This window comes from Dipodomys merriami, unplaced genomic scaffold, assembly GCF_024711535.1.
Source record: "Dipodomys merriami isolate MVZ:Mamm:240054 unplaced genomic scaffold, mDipMer1.0.p SCAF_4, whole genome shotgun sequence".
In the NCBI taxonomy this organism is placed as follows: Eukaryota; Metazoa; Chordata; class Mammalia; order Rodentia; family Heteromyidae; genus Dipodomys; species Dipodomys merriami.
Window position 1 is genome coordinate 3576876 of NW_027205603.1, and position 25163 is coordinate 3602038.

The following is a 25163-nucleotide window of genomic DNA, read 5'->3' on the forward strand; positions in this document are numbered from 1 at the left end:
ATCAATAAAAGTATCTGGAGACATGATTTTTTTTAAATATAAAAACAAAGAATCATTAACAAACATTAACTCAACATCTATTGTGTATATGGCACTGTATAAATATTTTCCCTCTCCACATAATATGGATTCCTCATTCAAATTTTTCCTTTTTCTAATTCTTAAATTGGCATACAAAGATTTATACCTCTGGTACTTCATGCCTTCTATCCAGGCTGTGCTAGGTCCCTGCAATTCAAAGTGTAGACCACCCTTGGAGGTGCTTTACAAAGACTCTTAGGCTATCACTCTAGACACTGAATCAAAATCTGTATCTTAATAATGCTACCAGGCAATGTCAGTTTCAGAAGCACTGCACCAGATGACCTTCTAAAACTTAACCCTTCACTCTACTAGGGAGAATATAATGTATCATTTCCCAGACCTCACTCATTGCTGACTTCCATTCCCTAATACATTTCTGCTATAGTACTATATTATAATTAATTTGGAAAATAGCTTGGTCTGTTTCAGCTCCTAGATATTTCCTTTTGTGTATTTTATTAGTGCATATTAATTATACAAATGGGTTTCATTTATATTTCCATACATGCATATAATGTATTTTGATCAAGTTTATCCCCATCATGAATCCTTATCCCACCTCCTCGTTTTTGAACTTCCTTAAAAACAGGATTTATTATTCTATTTTCATACATGCACATGCTCCTGGATATTTTAGAGTGGTTCTTTTCTCTATGCCTACTAGATTGGCAGAGTCCAAATAAGGTTTCTCTCTAAAAGAAAATGCTAATACTTAGGGTTGCCATTTTGGAGCTACTCTCTCTTTTTTTAATTGTCTTCAATTAAAGACAGTCCTTAGATACAATAGGAAACTGCAATTTATTTTCTCATTTTATGATCATCAATTCAGAAAATAAGGCATAACATTGCAAAGGTATGGTGGTAGGACAGAGTTAACAGTATATTCCCAAGACTATTTACCCCAAGTCAATAACAGCCACTATGTGGATATATATTTGATGCCTCAAGCTGTAATAAATCCATTTTTTATCAATGGGTAAATGAAATGGCTAAAGCTTTCTGATTACTCAAAACACAGGACTCTATTGGTTTTAACTCTAATAAACTCTAACATCTTAAGCCTTGACAATGAACTATCCACTCTAATCCATACTTAAAACACAATTTCACAGGAAATAGTGGCTGGGCTACAACCAACTTGGAGTTAACCTCCAAGTTAACTTCTGAGGCATAAATTTTATTGGATTTGTAGTAATACTCCTGTATTTGTACTGAACTTAATTTATATTGTACGTGTTTTAAATTGCAAGGGTATATGATTAGCTGAAATTAATATTAAGAAGCACAACCTAAGAGTTTACTAATAAATGAACAATATTTCTCTCTGTGTTAGAAATAACATTTCCCCAAAGTGGCAATAATTAGAATTTTACACATAAATCAAAACATAGAGGAAAGAGAAGATGTTATCAAATGTACAAAAATACAAGTGGAGCTAGGCACAGAAATACATGCCTGTAATCCAAGCACTTGGAAGATTACATAAGGATCTCAAATTTGAGGCCAGCCTAAGCTAGATGGCAAATCTCAATCTCAAAAACAAATTTTAAAACTCACAAATTTATGCTGGGCATTGGTGGCTCATGCCTGTAATCCTAGCTACTCAGGAGGCTGAGATCTGAGGATTGCAGTTCAAAGCCAGCCCAGGTAGGAAAAGTCCATGAGATTCTTATATCCAATTAATTACAAAAAGAAAAAAAAAAGCTGGAAGTAGAGCTGTGGCTCAAGTGGTAGAGCGCTAGCCTAGAACACCAAAGCTCAGGAACAGCACTAATAAAATGTTACTATAAAATGACTGTCAGGTCCTGAGTTCAAACTCCAGGACTGACACACATCCACACATCCAAGGAAAACAATCATAAACTTAATTAACGAATTACTACTTCAACTTCCATAGCCTATAAATTATTTTACCAAGCTTATAAAGTACAACCAAAATAATTCAAAATTGATGAATCATTATCAAGCATAAATGTTGCAAACAATTATAATGCCTACATAGTAAAATCCATCATTAAATTTTGAAATCTCTAAAAGCATTGTTACAGGAATACATTAATTCTAATATGTATGAATATGTAGTGTATATATATATATATATACTATAGCACTTCTTTGCTAATATTTTTGTAGGACATACAATGCATTAAGTGATGCCAAACTGCGTATTCACATATTCTGCTTGTATACCTGAAAATATACAAGGAAGCAATCGAGCTTCCGCTTACTGGAACCTCTGTCAAAGTACTGGCCACAGGTATCCAAAATAGTGCATACTAGTCTAATTCTGAAAAGATGCTCAGGAGGGTCCAGGGAACTTGGAGAACCATCAGAGTTAACACCAAATGAAGTAAAAGAATAAAGAGTTCGGAAAATAACAGCTGATTCCACCATTCGATAATTATAAAGTTCCCCTAAGAATTTAGCACTGCTGATACGCCTCTGATTAAATTTAGGTTGATTAACCTGCAAAACAAAACAAAAGCACAAATTATTATTGAAGAGAAGTAATATACTGTAAATCTATACTTTAACAGTATCAATGTACTAAAAGATCACAACAGAGAAACAGCAATGATTCTATACTCCTCTTTTAATAATATGGTCACTTCTGGTTGTCTATCTTTAAAACGTTTTAATAAAAAGAACATGTTAGATATTCTATCAAGTATGAAGCTAACACTAAATGAACTGTTTTCTCAAACAGATGAAAGGTAATTCTTCCTATTTCCCATAACCTATTTTCTCTGCAACCTATGAATTAAATAAAAACAGTACTAAAAAAAAAGTTTAACAATAAAAGGAAAGCACTTATAAAATGTCTTTATAAAATGATCATCAACTTCCTCTAAATTAATAGGTTTACAGATTCATGTCAGATGATTCTCAATAGTGACCTATAATTAATAAAAACTATCCAAACATGCTTAAAAGAACTTCAGAAAAGTAAAAAACAAAAACAACACTCCAGGGCTCACCTGAGATCACAGTAGGATATCTAATACATTAAGGTTATTACAAATAGGATTTAAAGATGGTGACTTTAAAGGAAGTCCTTGTTACCTCCATTCCCAATCGAATATCTTCTAGAACTCCATCCACAACATGGATGCCAACATCCTCTTGATAGAGCACTAATCCTGCTAAGAGGTTGGCTACACAATGAATACTATTATATTTCACATTCCAGATGTTTATCATACAACAAATAACATAGTCTTTCACTTCTTGGTCCTGCCAGGGCAACTTTCTCATCTGTCTCAAAACCTAGGTAAAAAAAAATTTGGTCTAAATTATTAGGAGAAGCACAAAAAGTGTGAACAAATTTTACAGGTTGCTTTATTACTATTGTAAAGAGGCAGCAAAATTTTCAACTGGTAAGTATTTTAGAAAGCCTATTAACTACTTTAGAGAGAAAAAGTGCAAATTTTCTAATTACAGTAAATTTGTTCTCATTTTTCAAAAGCCTTTCCTTAATTCCCTCAAATTTTCTAAAGCCACTAGGTCTTCAGTCAGGCTAACAGTATGGTGTCACATACACAGGTCACTGAAAGAATAGCTAAGGTACCAAAAGTAATGTATTTTTTTATGTGTCATTTGGTGGGGAAAAAAAATCTCACTTTTAAAAAAAATTATCAATTTTTAACAAACACATAAACTCAAGGCCAACTAGTTAAAAGACAACTTTAAACAGACAGACAAGGTACTGGTGGCTCAGAAGGCTACTTAGAAGGCTGGGACCTAAAAATCGTGATTTGGAATCAACCTGAGCAGAAAAAGCTGAGGGACTTACCTCTAGTTACCCAGAAAAAAGCTGGGAGTAGAGTCATGGCTCAAGTTGGTAGAATACCATCAATGAGGGAAAAAAGCCAAGTTAGAGCATAAGGTTTATAGTTCAAGTTCCAACACATTAAAAAATATAGATAGATAGATCTAGCTCTGATGTAGATATAGATGTCTCTATCTATCTATCTATCTATCTATCTATCTATCTATCTATCTATCTATCTATCTATCTATGGCTAAGGAAATGGCTCAAGTGGTAGAGTACCTGCCTATAAGTACAAGGCCCTAAGTTCAAAACCAAACTATGGCTCCCTCCCCACAAAAAGGAATATAGTACTTTAAAAGCATTGGGTTACAACAACTTTAAAATTACTCACACTTTATAGTTAGGATTCAGCAAACTAAAATATCTGAAGTACATAGAAAAGTGTCCCTCACATTATAAATGGCCTGTAAATGTTAGCTTTACTATTTCAAAAATTCTACTAGTAACTAGAAACTTGCAGAGCTCCACCAAAATAAGTTTTTAACACTGTCATAAGAAGAAGAAAATGGGTAAAATTGGCTGACTGGAAAATATTCCTCTATGTCTCCCTACCCCTATATCCATAGTGCCTCTGTGTTCTTCTATCACCTCTACCACACCACACAACATTCAATACTATCCAAACAGTTTAGCCAATCATAAAATTGTTTTAAACAATCACTATTGACAAACCTGAAAGGTCTAACTTCCAAAGCTGTACTATCATTCCTTATTACCTTCTACCTTGAAAAGAAAACTGTTATGTTTCGTCTTATAGAGCACCCCAGGGATATGTTTTGAATAACAGGTCAGTGCTTCCTAACCTTTCTTGAAAATTGACCCAAGAATCCAAAGAAACTATAGAACCTTTTCTCGCTAGAAAGTACAGATAGGGCTGGGATATAGCTCAGTGGCAAAGTACTTGCCTAGAAAGTATAGATAGCCAGATACTCAAAATTACAAAATTTCAGAGGGATCATGATCTTTTAAAGCCCACAGAATGTTAAGTGCTTCTGTAATGATGAAAAGTATTTTAGGGGAAACAGTTTCAAATTTGTATGTGGTGTCAAAATTTAAAGCAGGCTCATCCCTGCACATTACATGGGAGGCTGAGATCAGGAGGATTACAGTCCCAGACCAGCTGGAGCAAAAAAGTTCACAAACCTCCCCATCTCAGCTAAGGTGGGTTACATAAATAAGAAATTCTTGAAAAAAAAAAAAAAGAAAAGAAAGAAAGAAAAGAAAATCTTGCTCCAGGCCAGCCTTGGCAAAAGGCCATCTCAAAAAAAAGGTAACAATGTGGCTCAAGCAGTAGAGCACCTGCCTATCCAGCTCCACATCCTGAGTTCAAGTACCACAATTGGAAAAAAAGCTAAACTAAACTTAAAAAAAAAGTTTTAAAGAAAACAAATATGTCTCAAATATGACATGCCATCATACATATCCCTTCAAAGGATGAACTGCACAAAAATCAGTCAACGCAGGGTCCACCTCTACCTTGCTTGAATTTCTATATAACAGCACTACCACTACTACAAGTCTTCCATTGACAGTTAAGAGGGGACATGACTAAGATTACCTTCTCAGTGGTGACCTTAGAGAGATCTTTGTAGAGAAGCTTCCGTACATACTCCTGAAGAGGAGGTCGTTTCTTTTTTACCGTCTTTTCAGCCAGAGGTGGGTTGCAGTAATAATAGGCGTTCTCTACCATTGTGACATATCTTGCATCAAGATGCATTGCTTGTTTTTTTCTCATCATTTGCTCCTAAAATAAAACACTCAAATTAACCCAAACACTTTCATGGCTCAAGTAGTGAAACTCTTGTCCAGTAAGTATGAACCACATTGAAAACCTAGGACCATCACACACAAATACTAATTCTGCACTCACTCAACCATTCAAGAAAATATTTTACTTGGTACATATTATGTGCTGAACAACATGCCAGGTAATAAAAATTCAATAATGAAGAACACAGAAATGACTACTTTCCTGCAACTTAATAATCCAGTATAGTGAGACAAGTAAACAAACTATTAAGCTTTTCAATAATAATTGTGACAGGTGGTGTATGGAAAAGACATGATAATAAGACACAGAATAAAAGGAAACTTATTTAAGGGTAGACAGGGAAGAACACTCTGAGTGACACTCAAGCTAGGATATGCAAGATGGCAAAGCTTCAGAACCACAGAAGAGTGTGCACAGCAGAAAGCACAGCAAGAACAGAGGCTCTGAAAACAAAGTGATCCAGGAACTGAAAGAAGGCCAAGCTGGCCTTTTCTGCCCTGGTTGGCCTAGAACCACAATCCTCTGGGCCTTAGTTTCCCACCATAGCTTGGGATGGATGACAGGCAAGTGCTTGAATAACATGGAATAATTAAATATTTGATGAGTTAAAAAATATCAAACAAGGGCTGGTAAGGTGGCTGAGTGGTAGAGTGCTTGCCTCACATGCATGAGGCCCTGGGTTCGATTCCTCAGCACCACATAAGCAGAAAAAGCCAGAAGTGGTGGAGTGGCTCACGTGGTAGAGTGATCACCTTGAGCTGAAGAGCTGAGGGACAGCACCCAGGCCCAGAGTTCAGGGCCCAAGACTGACACACACACACAAAAAAAAACCCCAAAAACCAAAAGAACCCAAAGAAGTAGAAAGAAAAATAATTAAAATAATAAAATTAAATAATACATGAGCAAAATGGAAAACAGATGATAGAAGCAACTGCAGCTGTATCATCAGTTAACTAATATGTTTTATGTAACTGATGATAAAGTACATCAAGTTAAAGCTGTAGAACATAAGACTTGATTTAAATCACAACTGGGCATCAGCTTGAGGCTGTAGAGAGGCTGAGTCATACAGACAAAGTACATTGTAGTTTTTGGGTTTGACCAGCGAAATCAATGATGAGCTTCATAAAGGCGTTGTGGACTAGGGTGGATGCCTATAATCATAGCTACTCAGGAGGCTGAGATCTAAGGATCATGGTTTGAAGCTAACCTGGGCAGGAAAGTCTATGAGATTCTTATCTCCACTAAACTACCAAAAGAGCCAGAAGTAGAGCTGTGTCTCAAGTAGAAGAACACTAGCCTTAAGCAAACAGGTCAGGGACACCACCCAGGACCTTTCAAGCCCCAGAACAAACATAAAAAAGAATTTGAGGGGGAGTGGAGATAACTGTGTTATATAAGCTTGAATGTCTTCTTTACTGTTGTATACTTGGGACCTAAAATATTACCAAGCAGGTACATAATTAACACTTAACAATATACGAATAAATAAATTTTCAAAAACACATGCATCTTCAACATCCGCTCTTCCATATACACAAAACCATCCTAAACTGGGAGAAATACTGGGCTATTTATGAGTTCAAATGTAGCTATGTCACATTTCAGAATTGCTTCTCCATATGTAAGAGATGTTCTACTTGACAGAGAAATGTTTGTATTCATATGGCAGCGAAAGACAATCAGCCCTGGTCAATATTTTAACCACTGAAATAAATCAAGAACCTAAAGTTCTTACCAAGATGCTTAAGCTCTTACCAAAAGTACACTGGTCCTCAGGTGTGATTCTGGAGATCTAAAAAGAAATCGTCCACATGTTTCCAGTAGGGTACATGCCATTTCAATATGGTGATGAGAAAAGTCTGATAGAAGCATCTGGAATAACAAGAATGATAAAAAACTACAAAGACAACCCTTCAATCCTAGTAGAGAAAAAAGTATATACATCCAGTGTGTGTAACAACTTTTCTTTTTCTTTTTTTGTCAGTCCTGGGGCCTGAACTCTGGGCCTGAGCACTGTTCCTCAGCTCTTCAGCTCAAGGCTAGCACTCTACCACTTGAGCCACAGTGCCACTTCTGGCTTTTTCTGCTTATGTGGTGTAGAGGAATCAAACCCAGGGCCTCATGCATCCAAGGCAAGCACTCTACCACTGAGCAACCCTCCCAGCCAACTTTTGAAATGTCAAGGTAAAAATAAAATCCAGTACACTTTTAGTAAGTTTCATTGCTGGGCATCTCTGTGTTCTGCCATCAAGTATTTATAGAAAATCTTGAACATATTTAATACTTTCCTTTCAGAAATATGTATATCAAAGCCCTTTATATATTATCAGATATAAATTAAACATAGACTACATATAGCAATAACGTTTTCTCAATTAATATTGATCAAGTATCATGTGCTTATTGTATAAAATTTCTAAACATATAACCATACATTTTAGTATCTACCCTAATCTTTTACCCTAATCTTGAACTCTGGACCTGGGTGCTGTCCCTCAGCTCTTCAGCTCAAGGCCAGCACTCTACTACTTGAGCCACAGCGCCACTTCTGGTTTTCTAGTGGCTTATTAGAGATAAGAGTCTCATGGATTTCCCTGCCCAAGCTGGCTTTGAACCACATCCTCAGCTTTCAGCCTCCTGAGTAGTTAGGATTACAGGCATAAGCCACTGGCACCCAGCTAAGGACCTCAAGTTTGAGGCAGCTTTCCAGTGCAACTTAGTGAGAGTCTCAAAAAAATTATTTTTAAAAGAGAAAGGACATCCTTGTAAATAAATATGTGTACATATTGATGACTATTTCTATACTTAAGAGAATCTGCCAGTCAATATAGACATATTCTTCTTCTATATCTTTTGGAATTAGCACAAAAAATATGCTAATACATTTAAATTGTTCATAGTATGTGTCCTTTCAATTACAGCATTGAGAAATTTTCTATAATCTCTTACAATGTCATTTGAACACCAATCTCCTGAGAAGCTCCAATGAAGTTTAGAGACCTTAATCCTTTAAATTTTATACAATGGTTATTACCTATTTAAATACAGTGAACACAGCTGTTTAACTCATGGTGTTCTAAATCTATGAATTGATAACATCTACTTTGTATGATGGACCTATTAATATGCTAAGGAAATCCCAGCTGATAGAAAATTTATTATAAAGAAAAACAATTTCAGTAAAGGAATAATTGATTTCAACTGTAGAAGAATTATTTGTCATCAGTTCTACCACTTATAGTTGCTGTTACTGATTTCTCATTTAAGCCGGGTGCCCGTGGCTCATGCCTGTAATCCTAGCTGCTCAGGAGGCTGAGATCTGAGGATCACAGTTCAAAGCCAGCCCCGGCAGGAAAGTTCATGAGACTCTTATCTCCAATAACCACTAGAAAACCAGAAGTGATGCTGTGGCTCAAATGGTAGAGCACTCGCCTTGAGCTGAAGAGCACAAGTTCAGCACCCAAGCCCAGAGTTCAAGCCCCACGACAGACAAAAAAACAAAAACAAAAACAAAAAAAACCTGATTTCTCATTTAATTCCACTGTAGACAGAAAGTTTTCTCAGAATTCCTTTCTAGTTGATTTTGGTAAATAATCTATGTGCATTTAAGGATTATGAATCCTGTTGCTGTTGGGATGTTGATTACATCAAGTTGGTAACTCTGCTAATCAAATTCTGGGCAGTACATACTGAGCTCTTTTCATGTCTCCTACTATAATTGTAGATTTTTTTGCTTCCCTGTTATGATTTTTTTGTTTTATATATTTTATAGCTCTCTTATTGGCTACATACTCAGGAAGATAATACTTTGCTGTTAAATGATATCTTAGCTGGGCACCCATGGCTCATGCCTGTAATCCTAGCTACTCAGGTGACTGAGATCTGAGGATCGCAGTTTAAAGCCAGCATGGGCAGGAAAAAGGTTTGTGCAACTCTTATCTCCAATGAATCACCAAAAAGCTGGAAATGGAACTGTGGATCAAACTGTAGAGCACTAGCCTTGAGCAAAAAAAAAAGTTTAAGGACAGTGCCCAAACCCAGAGTTCAAGCTCCAGGACCAGCACACATACACAAAAATGACCTCTTCATCATTGTGAACTGTCCTTAATTTCTAATAATGCTTCATGCCTTAAAGACTACTTTGAAAATAGTTTAGTGGAACTACTTTAATTCAGATTAGTATTTGGAGAATATGCTTGCTAGGCTAAGCCATGTCTCCAGCCCTGTTTTTTTGCTCAGGTGATAACCACATTCCACTGAGTCCAGCTTCCTTCCATAGACTTCCCTCTCATAGACATTTTCTGCCCTGGTTGGTCTAGAACCACAATCCTCTCATCTGTTTCCCACACAGCTTTGACAAGTGCCACAGCTGTTGTCTTAAATCAAGTCTTATGTTGTTATAGCTTTAACTTGATGTATTTTATCATAAATTACATAAAACATAAAGAGTACTGATGATACAGCTGTAGTTGCTTCTACCATCTTATTATTTGTTTTCTACTTTGCTAATATATTATTTAATTTTATTATTTTAGTTATTACTTAATTTTTCTTTCTACTTCTTTGCTATTTTTAACTCATCAAATATTTAACTATTTCATTTTATTCAGTACTTCAAAATTTTCTATTAGAAACAAATTGGCACTAACCTTTAAACAATGTAGTGTATCATTTTTTGTGAACATTTTAAATTTCGTTAGTTCTCCAATAAAACGAACAGTTTTGTTCTTTGTTTCAATATTGATCTGGTCCTTTTTTCGAACCTAAGATTAAAAGAAAAAATATTGCTGAAATAATCTACATTCTGAATCACTGTGATAAGAACTACTATTTTTAATATGCTTGAATTCACTCCAAGCATTTCAAATTGTGCTTAAATTCTTATTACCTTCTATATAATACCCACCCTATAAAGTGTTCTACAAAACAGTTGGATAGCAAAAGAATTTGGAGAAAAAAATGCATTTTCTCATACTTAAAGAGGCTCTTAAAACACATGTACACAATACACACACACACATACAACTACTTAACTGTTTAACATTTCTCAAGTTTTTTTGAACATAAACCTTCCTTTTAAAATGTTACCATACCAGTTAACAGCCCACTAAGTTTTATTATAAGGAACATAGTTTAAGGAATGCTGCTATAAAAAATATAAATGCTGAAAGCACATTTAAGCAAAATGCTAAGTAAAGCTTGTTGGTTTAATCACAACATTTTATTTTCAATTATAAGTTCACTACAATGATACATGCAATATAATCACTGCTGCTTTTTATTGCTAGTTGTAGTGATGGGTCAAAGCTCAAATACTATGAAACTTCAAGTCCTCTACCTAATGACACATATGTGAAGATATAAATTCCAATGGAACAGTATAATATGAACAGCTACATTAAAATAAATGCAATTAGATTTAACTTCAGAATAGTCTAGTCAGAAAAGCAAACCTATAGCCTAGACATCTTTTACTTGAATATGGTTTTACCTTTAATCAGTTTAATGCTCGACATTTTCCAGAGAACATTCTGAGAATGGAACCACACTTACTACTGTGATTAAACATGTTTTTTTGGTGTGTTTTATTTTCTCCTCTCCCCCCTCCCTTCTTTTAATGACACTGAGGTTTGAACTCTGGGGGCCTTAACACTTGCTAGGAAGGCGCTCTACCACTGACTCACACCTCCAGCCCTAAACAGGTATTTTTTAAACAAAAAAAGAACACAAAGATATAAAATGATGTGACTAAGGATTAATACCAAGACCCAAACCTCCCAACTGCAAATTGAGAATTCCACTACATTATCTACAATTACATGCTGGGATTCAAGTGAAAGTCTAAACTCACTAGCACCTCAATACTTAGTGACAGTCACTTATAAACTTTTACCGACTTGGTTTTATTTCAATAGAATTTGAAAATTTTAAAGGAACTCCTTTCTATAGCAAGCAGAATAGGTATTTAGAATTTTGATTCTTAAGGAGTTTTAAGTAAAACCATATTTACTAAAATTTCAAAGCAAACTAGGATTTGACAATAACTGACTTTAAAACATAAACTGGGGGGGGGGGGGGAAGAGGGAGCAGGGAGGATTGGACGGGGGGGGGGGGTGGTTGCGGGGCGGGGGGGGGAGGATGGGAAGGGATGGGAAGGGGAAACAAAGGAGGAGGCTACAATGCTTGATAAGAAATGTACTCATTATCTTGCCCATGTAATTGTAACCCCTCTGTACAGTATTTTCACAATTAAAAAAAATATATATATATATAACATAAACTAAGCTGGGTACTGGTGGTTCACGCCTGTAATCCTAGCTACTTGGGAGGCTGAGATCTGAGGATCAAGGTTCAAAACCAGCCTGGGTAGGAAAGTCCGTGAAACTCTTATCTCCAATTAACCATCAGAAAACGGGAAGTGGCTCCATAGCTCAAGTGGTAGAGCACTGGCCTTGAGCTGAAGAACTCAGGGACAGTGCCCAGGCCTAGAGTTCAAATAAAATCACAAAAAATTATACTTTAATATATAAGCCTATTTATAGTCACATCATTCATATACACAAAATACACTGGAGACTGGAGACAAAACAGAATTAAACTCCCATTTTGACATTGACTAGCTAAAATAATACTGGACAACTAGTGGTATAATCTAAAAGGAGTATAGTCCTCAGAAAGATACTTTCACAGATGTTTGACAAGCACTACTCACAAAAAAACTGATTTATTAATTTATGTTTCTTTTTGAATTCCAAGAGTGAATGGGGCATTGAACTGTAGCTCAGTTTTGCTGGGCTTAAATTAAAGCCCTATCACTAACCAGCTCAGTCTCAACTTCCTATTCTGTAAAATGGAGCTCAAGCAAGTTAATATATGTACAAACAGAAAAGTGAAAGGCTTCAATAAATATCAGTTATCAAGTTTATCCATCTCATGTGTAATACATGGGCACTAAATGTTTACTGATTAAAAATTAATGAAATAAGGTTGGGAAGGTGGCTCAGTAGTAGACTGCTTGCCTTGCATGCATGAGGCCCTGGGTTTGATTCCTCAGCACCACATAAGCAGAAAAGGCCACAAGTGGTGCTATAGCTCCAGTGTAGAGCACTAACCTTGAACTGAAGAGCTAAGGGACAGCGCCCAGGCCCAGAGTTCAGGCCCCAGGACTGGAAAAAAAAAAAAAAAAAAAAAAAAAAAAAAAAAATATATATATATATATATATATATATATATATATATATATGGAAAAGAAATAAATAAATGAAATACCTAACCTTTACAAATGCACTATACTCAAATGAAACATCAAAAGCTCTTTTTTATTTTATTTTTTGGGTCCGGTCGTGGGGCCTGAACTCTGGTCATGGGCACTGTCCCTCAGCTCTTCAGTTCAAGGTTAATGCTCTACTACTTGAGCCACAGCACCACTTCTGGCTTTTTTCTTTTTGCTTATGTGGTGCTGAGGAATCGAACCCAGGGCCTCATGCATGCAAGGCAAGTGCTCTACCACTGAGCCACCTTCTCAGCCCCATCAAAAGCTCTTTAGCCAGAATTTTAGCAGCCTTGTGGTCATTTGGAAGAATATCATGAGCTTGTGCAAGATAGTTAACTCCCCAAACCTAACTGTCCACTTGATACAACAATGATAATGATTAGGACAATGACAATGGTGGTGATTAAGCTTCACTTGATAGGAACCAATCCAAGTACAGGGCAAAAGAAAATTTTCTTTTATATAATCCTTAAAATAATGTTTAAGGGCCAGGCGCTGGTGGCTCACACCTGTAATCCTAGCTACTCAGGAGACTGAGATCTGAGGATTGCGGTTCAAAGCCAGCCCAGGCAGGAAAGTCCGTGAAACTCTTATCTCCAATAAACCACCAGAAAACCAGAATTGGCGCTGTAGCTCAAGTGGTAGAGCACTAGCCTTGAGCTGAAGAGCTGACAGCATTCAGGCCCAGAGTTCAAGCCCCACAACCGACAAAAAAAATAATAATAATAATGTTTAAGGAATGTTTTAAATGATATGGCAAAGTAAAAATTAATAGCAATTATACATATAACAACTCATCCGTGAAACACTATGAGAACAAAAGACAAAGGGAATAGTTGTCTGTTGTCCTAACTACTCAAAAGGCTGAGAGAGGATTAAAGTTCAGCACAGAAAGGATGGTCTGTGAGACTCTTATCTCTAATAAACTACCAAAAGGCCAGAAGAAGAACATGTGGCTCGAGTGCCAGCCTTCAGCAAAAAGGCTAAAGGACAGCACTTAGGTCTTGATTTCAACACACACACACACGCACGCACGCACGCACGCACGCACACGCGCGCGCGCGCGCGCTCGGGAGAGGTACCTCAGCTGAGATGTAAAGCTGCTTAACAAAACTTAAGGCAATTTCACTAGTAGTCAAAGAAACAGTAGAGTTTTCTGATTTGACAAATCAGTAAGGCTAATAGAAAAGGGACACCACATTTTCATGTACTTCATTCAATATACTGTGTCTAGATACAAAACATATAGAATTCTGACTTAAGATCTATTATTATGACTCAAGCTAGGGTAATGAAAAAGACAGTGGAAGGATGTGTGAAGATGTGAAATTAGATTTGAGAGTTAAATGACAACACAATTTGGTAAACACCAGAATCTGGTTCCTGAATGTTAGAGGCTTCTTAGTGGTTAGATAAAACATATTGTAAATTTATGGACAGAATATCAAGTAGATTCAAGGAAGTAAAAGACAAAGACATTTTTAAGAAGAAAAATAATAAGTTGGTTTTTTTTTGTTTTTTTGTCGGTCATGGGGCTTGAACTCTGGGCCTGGACGCTGTCCCTCAGCTCTTCAGCTCAAGGCGAGCGCTCTACCACTTGAGCTACAGCACCACTTCCGGTTTTCTGGTGGTTTATTGGAGATAGGAGTCTCACAGTCTTTCCTGCCCGGGCTGGCTTTGAACCGCGATCCTCAGATCTCAGCCTCCTGAGTAGCTAGGATTACAGGCGTGAGCCACCAGCGCCCGGCATAAGTTGGTTTTTTAGATATAACTAGCTAGCAATACATGAAAACTTTCTCAGTATCATAAAAGAGGTTCTGACCAAGAAACATATATCTGAGGACTTAGTGTTGGGAAACAATGTTGACTAAAGCTAAAATATGTTCAACACAAAGGAGATGAGAGGAACAAACCAGAAAAACCACAACACCTCAATCTTGGCTAGAAAAAAAGGCAAAGGCTGGGACTGGGAATGTGCCTTAGTGGTAGAGTGCTTGCCTAGCATGCATGAAGCCTTGGGTTTGACTCCACAGTACCACATAAACTGAAAAAACCAGAAGTGGCTCAAGTGGTGGAGCGCTAGCCTTGAGCACAAAGAGGTTCAGGGACAGTGTCCAGGCCCTGAGGTCAAGCCCCAGGACTGGTTAAAAAAAAAAGCAAAGGAGACTGGAGATAGTTGGTTCAGGCACTTAATGAAAAGCTATATTCTTATCTCTTTTAATCCTTAAAAAAAACTGCTTCAAAGGACATAATTATTATCCTCATTAACAGACAAGCAAACAGGTTTAGAGTATTTGAGCAACTTAGCCTAAGTTATAATCCTAGTAATGTAGGTAAAGTCAGAATGACTGTTCCCTTAAAAAAAAAAAAAAAAAAAAAAACAGGAAAATCTAGCAGTGTAGAAGCTGCAGGGACACCAACTAACAGGCAATTAGGAAAATGCTGACAGTCATCAAGAGTGCTGCTATGACGTTGAATCAAAGGGCAAACTTGAGGAGGTATAGATTTGGGGTAGTAATTTTGCTTTTGGTTGAGAATTCAGAATGTTGAGCATATTTATGGCTTATCATAAAATTTTTAGTCAAGTTTTCAGACTGAAGGAGATAGATGATGATTAAATGCCCCATCTTCTCTCCAAGAGAATTCTTACATTGTTCACATTGTCATGAAGTATTACAACAGTGAGGAGTAGTACTCATAATAGAATTTTATTAAAAAGCACTAATAATGATTAGCTGAGCAACCTGTGTCTTGTTTAATTAAGGGTTTACTTGAAAGACTGACACATATAACTCATATATCACAACACACTGCCTCCCAGTACATCTGTTTGTTTGTGCAAGGAAATTATTCTTGGGATCACCGAGAATAATATGACTTCTGATGTATTCATCCCTAAAATAGCAGCATTTACCAAAGGGTGTTCTTTTAAGATATTACATATTCACGTCCCTCTAGGAGATTCATGGCAATTACTTTCTTAAAGCATAAACAACTCTTTCTCTAAGTGGGGAAGGGATAGGCCTGGGGGTTGAATTCAAGGTCTCATGTTATTAAACAAGCACTCTACCACTTGAACCAAGCCTAAAATCATTTTTGCTTTTATTTTTCAAATAGGGTCTTACATTTATGCTCCAGGCATTAATGGGTTGGACCACAATCCTATTTATGTTGCTCCTATAGCTACGGTAACATGTGTATCTATATACCCCTCCCGTATTGCTTTTATTGTTTGTTTGTTTTTTTTGGGGGGGTCCGGTCATGGGGCCTGAACTCTGGGCCTAGGCGCTGTCCCTCAGCTCTTCAGCTCAAGGCTAGCACTCTACCACTTGAGCCACAGTGCCACTTCCGGCTTTTTTCTTTTGGCTTATGTGGTGCTGAGGAATCGAACCCAGGGCCTCAGGCACGCAAGGCAAGCGCTCTACCGCTGAGCTACCTTCCCAGCCCTGCTTTTATTGTTTAAGATGGCAGGTCTCAAAAACTTTTTGCTCAAGCTGGCCTAAAACTTCAACTGTCCCAAAATGACAGGCATGAACCACCATGCCGGGCTGCAGAATGCTTACAATAGAAAATAAAAGCATTAACTTTACTGGGCTCAGTGTTTCCAAACTTCTCTAAACACAGAAACTTTAGCTTGGTTAATACTACCTACAAACTCTGAAATACACTTTTTTTAAAAGATGGCCCAGAAATTGTAACTATAAAACTCATAACAACAAACTAACACCTACTACAAGATATAATTAGAAATCATCCTACTCTTTGAGACATTTTTTCTTCTTCTGGACACAAGGCACTCACTCCTCAATAATTCATTTGGCAATTAAGCATGCAATCCTTATATTTGCTATACTAATCCTTATACTTAACTATTTGGGGGGAAGGGGAAGTACTGAGGATTGAACTCAGAGCCTCAGTCTGTCTCTTAACTTTTACTGCTCAAGGCTGGTGCTCTACCACTTAAGACACACCTCCACTGTCAGCTTTTAGGGAGCTAATTGAAGATACGAGTCTAACAGACTTTCCTGCTTGGGCTGGCTTTGAACCGAGATCCTCAGATCTCAGCCTCCTAAGTAGCTAAGATGGTGGGCATGGACCACTATGCACAGCTATATTAAATTTTTAAAACTTTTCTTGTTCTTGGTGGTGAGTTTTTAAACTAGTACAAGCACTCTGGACATCAGTCTGGAGATTCTTCAAAAAACTAAATATAGACCTTCCTTACTACCCAGCCATACCACTCCTAGGCATCTACCCTGAACACCATGAACCAGGATAGGGGTAAGGATACCTACACATCCATGTTCATTGCCACACTGTTCATAATAGCTAATATATGGAAACAATCCAGATGCCCTACAATAGATGAGTGGATCAAAAAAATGTGATGCCTATATACAATGGAATTTTACAAAGCCATTAGAAAGGATAAAAATAATGTCATTTGCAGGAAAATGGATGGAACTAGAACAAATCATGTTAAGTGAGGTAAGCCAAGTTCAGTGAGACAAATAGCACATGTTCTCTCTGATATGTAGAAGCTAGATCTAAAATGCACTGGGACATGACAAATTATTCAGGATTCTAGATACTGTGAGATCAAAAGAGGACACTCTTAGCAGAGAATCACAAAGGCACAATGCCTAACTGCTTCTTCATATTTACATAAAATAATATATAAATACTGAAATGAGCTCCAACATATGGAAACAAAAGATTTTTTTTTCTAAACTTTTGGATGATTCTGTCTTCTTTATCTTAGATATGGTGTATTCACATACGTATCTTTGGGACGGTGGGGAAGAGAGCACAGAACTAGAGGGGAAAAGGGTGAAAAAGTGCAGCAGTGGAGCTCCCAAGACATTGATGGAAGTGAACTATACAATTCGTGGGTGGAGATGAGAGGGAGAGAAACAGGTAACACTGTAGGAAAGGAAATTTACTCATCACCTGACTCATGTAAACACAACCCCTCTGTATATCCCTTCTATAAATAAGAACAAAAAAATTTTAATTCCCTTGTTCTTTGTATTTATGCTAGTTTCCCCACAATATCATAAGGTTCTTGACCTCAGGAATTATCTTTCTGAGTGTTCAACAGTACTAATAATTTGTGCTATAATGAATATAATAAAACATTACTGAATAAAATAAACATTTCCTGATTTTACTTATATTCCAAACAATTTACTATAAAGTTAAGATTTTTTTTTGTTTTTTTGCTTTTTTTGGGGGTCTGGTCTTGGGGCCTGAACTCTGGGCCTGGGCACTATCCCTCAGCTCTTCAGCTCAAGGCTAGCGCTCTACCACTTGAGCCACAGCGCCACTTCCAGCTTTTTTTCTTTTTGCTTAGGTGGTGCTGAGGAATCGAACCCAGGGCCTCAGGCATGCAAGGCCACCTTCCCAGCCCTAAAGTTAAGATTTTTAAACTTGGCACCAGTGACTAGCGCCTGTAATCCTAGCTGCTCAGGAGGATGAGATCCAAGGATCCTGGTTCAAAGCCAGCCCGGCAAAAAGTCCCTCAGACTCTTATCTCCAATTAATCACCAGAAAACTGGAAGTGGCGCTGTGGCTCAAGTGGTAGAGCACTCACCTTGAGCTGATGGGCTCAGGGACAGCACCCAGGTCCAGAATTCAAGCCCCACAACTGACCAGAAAAAAAAAAAAAAGCTAAGATTTAAAATATAAATTTTCACTAGCTAAGATTCTTTTTTGGAGGGAAAAGGGAGTTGATACTGGTGAATTGAATTCAGGGCTTTATGGTTGCTAGGCATGCTGCTAGGCAAACTCTCTACTACCATGAGCCACACCCCTAGTCCATCAATTCTCCAGCCTTCTATGCTCACTTACAGTCACCTCTACCATACCAGTTTTTTACTCTACCATGTATGTGGCTGAAGCTCTATCAATTCCAAAGCATTACTAAGTAATGAGGGATTAGAAGAACTACTAACACACAGTCTGTCTGGATTCCCAGGACTTGGAAAAGAAGGGAAACTTACTACTTCCTCATCAGGCCCCTGGTATTTGCCAAAGTTCCATTTAAAGAATTCCCCACCATTCAAGATAAAGATTTTTTGTTGTTGATGGTGATGGGTTTGAACTCTGGACCTGGGTGCTGTCCCTGAGCCTGTCAGCTCAAGGCTAACTCTCTACCACTTGAGCCACAGCATCACTTCCAGTTTTCTGGTGGTTTACTGGGGATAAGAGTCTCACAGACTTTCCTGCCTGGGCTAGCTTTCAACTGCAATCCTCAGATCTCAGCCTCCTGAGTAGCTAGGATTACATACATGAGCCACCAGCTCCTGGCTCAAGAGAAAGATTCTTAAGGCAAGAATTAGTAAGATACAGGCAAGAGCAAAATTCACTGAAGTCTTAGAATTTATAGAAATTCTTGTGTTCAGCATATTTGTACCCCAACTGTACTCTTCAATGTCAATCTCATTTTCTTCTGGACCAGCATTCTGTTGACTTAGAAAATGGTTTTTAATTCATAAAAGCAAAAAGTGAAATAGCAAATGAGGGAATAAGACAGGAGCAAGGGCTTCCTTTTTTGTTGGAATATCACCAATTTCAAGCTCTGGTGATTATATTTAATTTAAAATTTTAGAAGTCCATAAATTCTGAACTATTATCAAATTTCAAAAGTACACTTACACACAAAATAATTATGTTCTTAAAGGATCCTCACTTGACTTAAAATATACACAGACATATATATTACAAAATAAATGCTTAAATACATACATGGAATCTGAAATCCCCCCTCAGCATGGAACAAAGATCCTCTGCTACATCAGACATGCAGGGATGTAATGTAGCGACCAATCTTGCATAAAATGGTAGCAAATCCAACCTGCAAAAGTTATATGTGATATGTGTAAAAAGAAAGAGAGACCAGAAATAAATTCATTTTCAAATTCAACTTTCTCAGATACATTAGCATTAAGTGATTATAAGAACTAATCACTCATACAGACTTATTTATTATCATCATGAAGTATCTGGGAATTCAATAAACTTTGTGAAAGTTTTTTTTAATAATCTGGCATTTTCTATTCAGTTTATCATATCTGTAATTTTACTAAGTATATAATTTTGATAAACTATTATATGCTAAGTGGAGAAAATCATACATTTTAACAAGACTTAAACCTTTAATTATGTAATAAACAAGAGTATTTACAAAGTCAGAGGTTTCTTAAAGGGTGCAAAACAGAATCCTTTCATCTAACAAGGGGTAAATTATTTAGAATTCTCGGTGTCTAAAGTTAAGAGTAACCAATAACCTAAAAACCATCTAAGATGTGAAAATAGTATTGAAAAATCCACAGTAGCTTCCATATTTTATTGGTCATAGAACCTCTTAGACCTCATCCAAGATCTCATTTTAGATAATGCATAGAAGGAAATGGCATGCATGTCATCCTCTTCTGCTGTCAGAACACTCTTTCCCATCAAATATGGTTGCAGCTCCGGAAGCCTGCTTACCCACAACTCCAGGCAACCACTACTAAGTGGAATCAACTCTCCATTGTAGTTTACATTTCTGTCACAGATACTATCTTATAAAACTTGATTGATAAGTGATTTAACACTCTGGAGATCACAGGATGAAAATGAAAAGCAGTGCTAACACTGCTTAGAAAGCAGCTATACTGACAGCAGCAACTAATGGCAGCTGATAAAGAAAGCAAATGCAACAAGAAGTAAACCACAGGTGCCAAAACTATGACAGCCTGAAGCCATTTAGAAGAGAAACAATCCTGCAAGTTTTAATTGGTTCTGAATAGAATACTATTCTATAGAATCATGCAAAAAAGGGAAAAAGACTACATATCACGAAAGGCTTAAGGAAACTTCCAGCATGAATACATTTTCCCTGAGACACAGGATCTTGGTGAAAGAAGAATAGAGTTATAAGGGGCTGGGAAGGTGGCTCAGTGGGAGAGCGCTTGCCTTGCATGCCTGAGGCCCTGGGTTTGATTCCTCAGCACCACATAAGCAAAAAGAAAAAAGCCGGAAGTGGCGCTGTGGCTCAAGTGGTAGAGTGCTAGCCTTGAGCTGAAGAGCTGAGGGACAGCGCCCAGGCCCAGAGTTTAGGCCCCACGACCAGGCTCCCCCCTCCCCCCAAAAAATAGAGTTATATTTGAAGAGATGAGGTTAAGAATAGAAAACTGAGGAGCTGCTGGGCACTGGTGATTCACGCCTGTAATCCTAGCTACTCAGGAGACTGAGATCTGAGGGTTGTGGTTCAAAGCCAGCCCAGGCAAGAAAGTCCATGAAACTCTTATTTCCAATAAACCACCAGAAAACCCAAAATGGCATTGTGGCTCAAGTGGTAGACTAGCCTTAAGCTGAAGAGCTGAGGGACAGTGCCCAGGCCCAGAGCTCAAGCCCCACAAAAGACAAAAAGAAAAAAGAAAACTGAGGAGCTGGGAATGTGGCTTAGTGGTAGAGTGCTTGCCTAGCATGCATGAAGCCTGGGTTCAATTCTTCAGTATCACATAAACAGAAAAAGCCAGAAGTGGCACTGTGGCCCAAGTGGTAAAGTGCTAGCCTTGAAAAAAAGAAGCTCAGGATAGTGCCCAGACCCTGAGTTCAAGCCCCAGGACTGGCAAAAAAAAAAAAAAAAAAAAAAAAGAAAAAAAGAAAATTAAATCCGTACGTAAAATCCTCAAAAACTTTGTACTCCTCTTAGGCCTTTACTACTACTACTACTACTACTACTACTACTACTACTACTACTACTACTACTACTACTACCTATTATTACTATTATTATTAGCAAGTCCTAGAGCTCAAACTCTGGGCTTAGGTGCTCTCCCTGGGCTCCTTTTTGCTCAAGGCTAGCACTCTAACCCCTTCTGCCACAGTGCTATTTCAGCTTTTTCCATGATTAATTGGAGATGAGTCTCAGACTTTCCTGCCTGGACTGGCCTGGAACCACAATCCTCAGATCTCAGCCTCTGAGGAGCTAAGATTTCAGGTATGAGCTACCAGCACCCAGCTATTATTTCTTTTTAAAATATCACTTATTTCTTATTATTGTGCCAGAGCCAGCTATAGATAGTGCATACACTTTAGAGTCCTAATAACCACCTTATTAGATGGATATGATAGTCACCATTCCAGAAACCTCATATCAAAGAATGTGGAAGCTACATAGTTGTAAATTAATACCTTTAAAAATATCATCTCTCTCTGTATCTAGATAGATGGATATAGACAGCTATATATAGATACACAGTATACATATGTGTTTATAGTGTGTGCGTGCGCGCGCACGCACGCGCTGCTCATGGGGCTTGAACTCAGGGACTGGGTGCTGTCCTTGAGCTTCTTTTACTTAAGACTAGTGCTCTACTAATTGACCCATAACTCCATTTCTGGCTCCCCCCCCCCCCCCCCGTGGTTAATTGGAGATAAGAGCCTCATGAACTTTCCTGCCTGGGCTGGTTTCAAACTACAATCCTCAGATCTCAGCTTCCTCAGTAGCTAGGAGATAGGCACAAGTCACCAGCATCCAGCAATCTTATCCTTTTTTTTAGAGAAACAGTGAAAACTGTATTCCATTATATAGAGATTTGAAAATGTTTGAATTAAAATACCTGTCAATAAATTTTAAAAGCTTATTTAAAACATTTTTAGTTTTATCTACTGGAAGCTAAGCTTCTCTGTCACAAACATACAATGTGGATCACACATCAAAGATAATAATACAAAAGTAAAGTATTACTGCAGTGTTCTCATAAATATGTAACAATTTTCCTGATGTTGCTAGTGTTTTAAAAGTCTGAGGCAAATGAATCTTTTTTCTTACATAACAGACAAATTTATACTAATATCAAATTTATAATTTTTTTAAATACTAGGGTCCTCATTTGTTTTTCCATACTCATTTTAATAAGTACTCTTTTCAATTCATAATCAGTTGCCAAATTTAAATATAATACTTTAAACCTATGCCTTGATTCTGCCATTCCTTTTTGTCAAAAGCATGGGTCAGAGAGCAACAGAAAATGTATTGGGAGGTAGGAGGGCCAAGTTCTAATTCTACAGCAAATAGCCATCTGTGACTTCATGGGCACATCACAAAACCTTTTCTCTGCACTCACTTGGCCTCTCCCTCCCTCAGCCCTCACACCGCCCTTCCCTTTGGCTGGAACCTGCTTCTCCCAAATAAGTGTCTTCCCTCACAGGTCACCTCATTAATATACCACTGAATCTGAACATCCACCTCACTCTATGTATTCCTGAGCTCATATCCTGTATTAATTCTGAAAGCACAATGTACATAGCATATAGTTTATTTGTTATGCTTCTCTCCATAACTCCCCCCCACCTCAACACACACGTAAGTCAAATGGACACTCAAAATAGTGCTTCATCTACACATTTGGTATATAAATGAAGGTTGATGGTCCTACTCTTTTTTTCTTTCTTTTTTTGTTGGTCATGGGGCTTGAACTCTGGGCCTGAGTGCTGTCCCTCAGCTCTTCAGCTCAAGGCTAGCGCTCTACCACTTGAGCCACAGTGCCGCTTCCAGTTTTCTAGAGGTCTATTGGAGATAAGAGTCTCATGGAGTTTTCTGCCCAGGCTGGCTTTGAACCTCAATTCTCAGATCTCAGCCTCCTGGTAGGATTACAGGTGTGAGCCACCCGTGCCTAGCTTTGATTCTTATTTTTAAATCTGATTTACTAGTATTTTTCATATACTTTGTAGATCAAAATAAAGTTTTAAGTTTCTTGCTCCCTTCCATTAGATTCTAGCTATTTTTTAATGTACAAAATGCAATTTTTCTATGCTCTGTTGCTATTTTATAGTGAAGAAATGATTGTTCCATGAAAGACTAAATAAACCAATAAAGCTATCTAGTTTTACTCAAGACAAAATTTGATTTTAGAAATGTGCATTCTTTTCCAAAAAATTACTTCAGTTGGAGTTTCAAGTGGTTTTAAAGTATTCTTAGTATACTGTCTTATTTACTTAAAATTTTTAATGTTCTTTTTATGTATAATACATTTTCTAGATACTTCTCTATTTGGATTTCCCTAAGAACAGCACTTTTTTTTTTTCTTTTCTTTGTGGTGCTGCCTCTAGGGTCTCTCAAATTCTAGGAACATGCTCTAATACTGAGCTATATCCCCAGCTGCTCTTGAATTTCTGAAACATTAGTTCCATCATGACTTTATATAAATATATATATATGTATGTATGTATATATTTTTTTGGGGGGGGTGGTCTGGTCATGGGCTTGAACTCTGGGCCTGGGCACTGTCCCTCAGCTCTTCAGCTCAAGGCTAGCACTCTACCACTTGGGCCATAGCGCCACTTCCGGCTTTTTTTTTTTTTTTGGTTATGTGGTGCTGAGGAATCAAACCCAGGGCCTCATGCATGCACAGTAAGCACTCTACCACTGAGCTTCCCATTTTTTCAATATATTTTATTAAGCAAAGTTTGAGCCAATCAAACTCATCAAAACCTCAAACAAGCCAGGTGCTAGTGGTTCATACCATCAGTCAGGAGGCTGAGATCTGAGGATTAGATCAAAGTCAGTCTGGGCAGAAAAGTCTGTGCGACTCTTATCTCCAATAAACAACTCAGAAGAAGATGGAAGTGGCACTGTGGCTCAAGTGGTATAGTGCTAGCCTTGAGCACAAAGAGGCTCAGGGACAGCATCCAGGTCGGGAATTCAAGCCCCAGGACCAGCAAAAAGAAAAAAAAAAAAAAACAAAAACAACTTAAGTAAACGATGTCATTTCCCTTTCCTATTTCTTCATTTGTCATTTATACTTTGCTTCATTGTTTTTCTTTTTCCAATTAGCCCAATGTACTTGTAGGCTTTTTCCTAGCCGAAAAGAAAGGCAGTTATAGTTATTCACTTTACAGTAAAACAGTTTGTGTTATCTGTTCAGGCACAGTTTGGTAAGCTAACACACAGGTAAGTGCTTTCAGCTTTAACAGATTCAAAATAAATGGTTTAACAATTTAGAAGAATAGTTTAATTCTTTTAAAACATCCTAGGTAATTGCTAATTTTATAGTTTTTGTTAATTTTGAAATTGGCCATGGTCTCTTTTCTCAGACTATTCTACTGCTGGTAAAATGCTTAATTGATACTTCATTTCACTCAACTTATGTCAGTTTGTGTTTATTCATTATTTCCCCAAATAAAATCCTTTATGCACTGCAAATAAA

The 25163-nt window shown here is 37.4% G+C and overlaps 1 protein-coding gene across 3 annotated transcripts in view; it reads right to left on the reverse strand.

The window, feature by feature from the left end:
- Nucleotides 1-25163, reverse strand: part of Upf2 (UPF2 regulator of nonsense mediated mRNA decay) — a 101332-nt gene that overhangs the window by 26417 nt on the left and 49752 nt on the right. For all 3 annotated transcript variants that reach the window (XM_069990355.1, XM_069990353.1, XM_069990354.1), the window contains exons 9-14: nucleotides 19711-19819; nucleotides 10340-10453; nucleotides 7446-7562; nucleotides 5475-5660; nucleotides 3148-3351; nucleotides 2275-2550 (exon numbers count right to left, since the gene is read on the reverse strand). In XM_069990355.1, the coding sequence (XP_069846456.1) occupies nucleotides 2275-2550; nucleotides 3148-3351; nucleotides 5475-5660; nucleotides 7446-7562; nucleotides 10340-10453; nucleotides 19711-19819 (1006 nt within the window). The remainder of the gene's footprint in view (nucleotides 1-2274; nucleotides 2551-3147; nucleotides 3352-5474; nucleotides 5661-7445; nucleotides 7563-10339; nucleotides 10454-19710; nucleotides 19820-25163) is intronic.